General features: G+C 36.7%; 1 protein-coding gene across 2 annotated transcripts; it reads right to left on the bottom strand.

The window, feature by feature from the left end:
- Positions 1-550: 550 nt before the first annotated feature.
- Positions 551-4,887, bottom strand: LOC107686443 (activated RNA polymerase II transcriptional coactivator p15-like). 2 transcript variants are annotated; one of them, XM_016483439.1, is made up of 5 exons: positions 4,838-4,887; positions 2,615-2,684; positions 2,285-2,404; positions 2,074-2,182; positions 551-1,028 (listed from the first exon to the last, which is right to left on the bottom strand). In XM_016483439.1, the coding sequence occupies exons 2-5, from the start codon at positions 2,681-2,683 to the stop codon at positions 949-951; spliced, it is 378 nt and encodes a 125-aa protein (XP_016338925.1). In that variant the 5' UTR covers position 2,684; positions 4,838-4,887; the 3' UTR covers positions 551-948. The 2 variants fall into 2 exon arrangements, with proteins under 2 accessions (XP_016338925.1, XP_016338924.1); XM_016483438.1 differs by lacking the exon at positions 4,838-4,887 and adding an exon at positions 3,170-3,301.
- Positions 4,888-5,471: the final 584 nt, after the last annotated feature.

Consider the following 5,471-nt stretch of genomic DNA (forward strand, 5'->3'; position numbering starts at 1 on the left):
AAACCAAAATAACCAATAGATGGCTGCAGTGATCCACATATTTTGCTCACTATAGCCTAGTGGTTCTAAACCAGGGACCTTAAAATAAATTCAAATTATTTAAATTAAGTTATATTAAAATAATCACATTTATAACAATCTAAATAAAAATAATCTAACCTGCTCTAACGGACATAGCTGTCAAAAAAAGAAATAAATAAAAATAAAATACAGCCTATACATATAGCAGCATGTTGATTTGCTGCTCAAGAAACATTTCTGATTATTATCACTGTTGAAAACACTGATACCTTTTTTTTTTTTAGAATTCTCTGATGAATAGAAAGTTCAAAAGAACATTGTTTAAAACTGAATTTTTTTAAATCATTATAAATGTTTTTTTTTGCCATCACTTTTGATAAATGTAATGCATCCTTACGGAATTTAATAAAAAAATTAAAAAAGAACACTTACGAACAGTACAGTATCTGTTCTCAATACTTTATCCATTTTTTTTGTACCTTTACAGTTGTTTGCGAGAAACCTGTAAATCAAAATAAAACAGCCTTTGTTTTGTCTATCACCTTTATTCAAAATTAAGGGCACAAACTCACACCGTCTCTCTAGCCAACCCCTTTGAAAACCCCAACCATGAAAATCTCAAATATAAAAAGACATACAATGAACAACTACTTCAATAAAACCTAACCTAAAATTTACATACAAAGTGTCCTGGTCACCACATTGGCTTTGCGAAGCATGCCGCTCTACAAAGGCAAAAACATAGCAATTATACATTTGTCAAATTTATGACAGGTCTCTTAGACTGTGATCTGTCCCTTGGCTGATTCAGAGAAGGTGTAGATACTGTGTTTGGGCTTTGGAGGGCAACATAAGCAGAACTGCAGAGCAAGCTTTGAGCAATGTTTTAAAAAAGCATCCAGGTTGCCAGTGAACTGCAGGCAGATCTTATATTCTCCTTACAGCATCGTCAATCTCACTTATCTGCTCTTTTAGTTGGTTCCACTGCTCTGGGTTCAGTGAAATACCTGTAATAAGCACATCAAACAGAACTCTGAGAAATAAAAAAACTCGGCTCACTTGTTGCAAAAGGCTTTTTTATTTTTATTTTGAATTTTGAGCATTAGAGTTGGTAAGTTCAATTCAATCCAAATTAATTATTTGTTCACATCATCACTCAATTTTAATTAAACAGAATGCTTTAGTACACAAATGTGTGTATGAAAATATGTTTATTGCAAGGTATTGCTATATTGGTGCATGTGAAAATGATTCACAATTATTTCTCCTTGCATTCAACTGGTGAGAAACAGTATACAAATATGGCTAATTTGTTAGTTTCTTTTGCTTCTTGCATTTTGAAGCTGTTTTGCAATTGTGCAATGGCCTTTTGGTCAAAACAAACCTTTTAATCAATTTATGAGAAAATATACATATCAAAATACTGATTATTTATATAGGCTACATTTAGAATTGTATTTTATGTGTGTGTGTGTGTGTGTATGTATGTATGTGTGTGTGTGTATTCCCCTGTAGAGTACAGGAAAGCCCATATAGGCATAATCCATGTAACCCAATGTTTTAAGAATAAACATGTTCAAAATAATATTATAATTGAATGTTTAATATTACCAAAAATGCCTAGTTAATTGTGTGCGTGCTTGTATATTTGTGTAGTGCATTTCACAATTTAGTTAGTTTTTGTTAGGCTTAGTTCCTCTTAGATGTGGATTTTTAAAATTCATACCCCCATAAAGCAACCCTCTCTAATTTTAAATACAGGTTACACTTTATTTCAAGGTGTCATTGTTACACTGTAATTATACATTTAAATACTGAGCAATATTATTCAACTACATGTACTTGCTATATGGTTAGGGTTAGGATTCGGTTTGGGGTTACTTGCATGTAATTATGCATCATTTATTGCTATTATAATAGCAAGTACATACAACGTGTAACAAGGACACCTTAAAATAAAGTGTTTCCGAAATACATTTAAAATACATAGCACAATCTCTACCAGGTGCCATTTCTACTGTCACATTTGAACCCACGAAGAGTAGCACCTACCTTTCCGGCCTGGTTTCATTTCACCTTCTTGGTCCATCCAGTATTCCCGGATATCAATCAGCACTTTTCCCTTGAAATCACGAACACTCACATACCTCATCTTTCCTATCTTAAAAAAAGAAAACAATACATATAATATAATATATAATTGTGTGAGCCTAATCTGCATAAAGTTAAGCTAAACATATACTTTTTTCATAGCAATCTTCACCTGGAACATATTGTCATTTTTACTGCTACTGCTTTTAGAGGCAGATGACCCTTTTGAGGTTTCTCCACTTTTTTGTTTCTTTGATGGCCTTTCTGGTGTTGCTTGCTTCTTTCTCTTGGCCTGAAATACAGAATGTCACATCAAACACAAAGCCAATAACACAGAAACTGTGAATTTTACATTAAAATGGTACTTCTAATGTTCTGGCAACACAAAACGGGTGGTAATTCTCAATAAATGTCCAAATTTGCAGATGTAAATACTCTTGGATGTGATGTGCTTTTCTTTAAATTGGATAAAAGTGTAATATGAGGATATTAATTTCTATACCTTCGTATCAACTTCACTGTCAGAGTCACTGTCTGAGGTAGAAGACAACACTTCCTTTGACTTTGGCATTCTGAAAAGGACGACAACGCCATTTAAATGAAAAACCAAACCAAAATACAATTGTGAAAAGCATACATGTAATTTACACTAATACATTTAGGACTATGTTGCTTAAAACTAATTTTGAAACAAAACAAAAAAAACATAATCTGCGTGCAGGTAACTAACAACTTCTTTATGGTTGCATCCTCGTGCTTTGCAGTGATGCTCTAGCATACAAGCGTTTGCGATAAAAAAAAAAATCATTTATTTTCCAAAGAAACAATGCTTTCACTTTAGCTTTTTTAACGTTTTGCATATATTAAACAAAAGAATCAATGGCGTCCCTCGTTTATAACTAACGTTACTAACAAGGCCGCGAACGTATGAACGCGCAGCAAGATGGCCATTTGCCAACGGTTCCTTTCAATGAACCAATCTGTTATTGCAACATGTTCGCTGACATTATAGTCGTGCTCGAATATTATAAACAGTTGGATGTATCAAATGACTTACGTGATATCTTAAAGTAAACGTAGGGTAGATAGAATTTAAACCGAAGCTCCTTCGATACGCGCGAACTTCCGTTTCTGCAAAACCTGTGCAGACTAGAGCGCGCGCTTATGGAATCGCCCTTGAAGAACTGGATTATGGGATGTGTAGTTTTGCGCATCTATTATCCGCGCTTAAAGGGGACATATGATGCGATTTCAAGTTTTCCTTTCTCTTTGGAGTGTTACGAGCTGATTGTGCATAGATAAGATCCCTGAAGTTGCAAAGACTAAAGTCTCAAAACCAAAGAGATATTCTTTATCAAAGTTAAGACTCTGCCACGCCCCCTAAAACGGCTCGTTCTAACACGCCCCCACATATCTACCTCACTATGTGGAAATATTTGCATAATGCCGCCCAAATGTTCACGCAAAGAAAGAAGGCGTGGTTTCAGTAACCGCAGTTAGTGTTGAAGCAGCCATGTCAGGGAGACGCTGTGTGTTTCTAGACGAAAGCAAAAGCACTTTATTTGGCCTTCCGAAAGTAGATGCATTTAGGAATCTTTAAGATTACTTACAACAGAACAGCAATGCATTTTATGGACGACCGTTTCATGAACCTAGGAGAGGAGGTAATTCTGACTTTGCTATGACAATCTGGCGCTTCTGAATCAGCTACTGTAAGTATGTTTTGTTATTAGTTTAAGTATTTGCTATTGACTGTTCAAATGCGGAGTTTTGCACATCACGTGTGTGTGTGAGTGTGTGTGCGCGCACGCGCGCGCGCGTGTGTGTGTGTGTGTGTGTGTGAGAGAGAGAGATGTTCGGCCAATCACAATGCACTGGGTCAGCTGGCCAATCAGAGCAGACTGCGCTTGTCGGAAGGAGGGACTTTGTAGAAAACGAAGCGTTTGAGAGAGGCGGGGCATAGAGGACCTACAATAATGTTCAGTATTTGAAAAATAATGTGCTTTTTGAACATTAAAGCATGTCAACATATTCTGTTACACCAAATACACAAAATAATGATTTTTAAAAAAGCATCATATGACCCCTTTAAATTAAACAGCTATTATGGAAGCTGTAATGAAGCAACATTCATTTTTAGGGCCCGAACAATGCAGTGCGAGGACCCTATTAGAATGAATCGCATTTTTGAGGGCTTAAACATGCTCGAAACCTCACAAAACTTTGCACACACATCAGAACGGGCGAAAAATTACGTCTGGTGTGGCAAAATGACTCGATAGCGCCACCTATAAAATTTAAACTAAGCGCCCCTCCTGCTATGTTTCACATACTTTTACGAAATTCAGCACACACAATGTAACACACCAATAAATACCAACAAAAAAGTATCCTGATACAACATCTGATACCTAACAGGAAGTCAGCTATTTTTAATTTTCTCTATGATTTTTGTGCAGTTTTTGCCATTTTCAGGCCTCCTACAGTTTTAATTGGATCATTTTCAAATTTGGTGAGTGTGATCATAAGGCTTTTGCGATGCTAAATTACGAAGATCTTGAGTTTTCGTGTCCCTGCGGCAGCCTGACATTAGGCTTATTCGACTTCATATGGCGCCGCAAAGATCGGCTGTCGCCTGACAAAAGCAATGCATCCTGGTTAGAAAATTTGTCCGACTTTGATCGGCGCTGCAGCCACCTTACGATCACATGTGCCATCAAAGTACCGTGAGAGCAAATCGAGACCAGCCACCAAGGTCAGGCACTGCAGTTACTCAAAATCAGCTGCGAAAAGCCTTGATGATGACACACTTTATTCTCATTGGTCAGATTCTGTAATGACAAACACGACGTGTGTTGCGTGTTTATTGTAACAATTCAATTCCAAGAATGCTCACAAATCTGTTTTTATAACAGTAAAAGCTTTTTTACTGTAGTCGCACTGTTGTATTAGGTCACGTTTATCAAAAAACACTGATAAACACATATTTACCCCCACTTTATTGGTATTTTAATAGTATATGTTTATGTTGAACTTTGTTTGTGAACAGATGGCGCTGTATTAAGCAGTATATAAAAAGTGTTTCTGTTGCTCATAAAAACTTTTCTGAAACATCTGGGTATTTGACAAATATTGCATTTTATTCACTTCATCTGCGATAGAGTATGCAAACACCGCGAGAGCGTCACTACCGGGAGCAGAAAGTGTCCGACTTGACGTCTCTCTTTCAATTCCGCCCCGACTGCAAGCGGCTGCTCTCGCCAGACGTTTGCAGGCTACGGTAGTTCATCTCGAACAAGCCTAAAGTTTGATGTTTCGCCATGAAACAGGAAGTTGCTGTAACTCAGGCATGCAGTGTC

Source organism: Sinocyclocheilus anshuiensis, unplaced genomic scaffold, assembly GCF_001515605.1.
Source record: "Sinocyclocheilus anshuiensis isolate Anshui unplaced genomic scaffold, SAMN03320099.WGS_v1.1 scaffold838, whole genome shotgun sequence".
Taxonomy (NCBI): Eukaryota; Metazoa; Chordata; class Actinopteri; order Cypriniformes; family Cyprinidae; genus Sinocyclocheilus; species Sinocyclocheilus anshuiensis.

Coding starts and splice junctions, on each gene's coding strand:
- LOC107686443 (XM_016483439.1), bottom strand. CDS start 2,683: ATGCCAAAGTCAAAGGAAGTGTTGTCTTCTACCTCAGACAGTGACTCT. Junction 2,405..2,614: donor ACAGTGAAGTTGATACGAAG/GTATAGAAATTA, acceptor TCTGTATTTCAG/GCCAAGAGAAAGAAGCAAGC. Junction 1,029..2,073: donor AATGAAACCAGGCCGGAAAG/GTAGGTGCTACT, acceptor TGCTTATTACAG/GTATTTCACTGAACCCAGAG.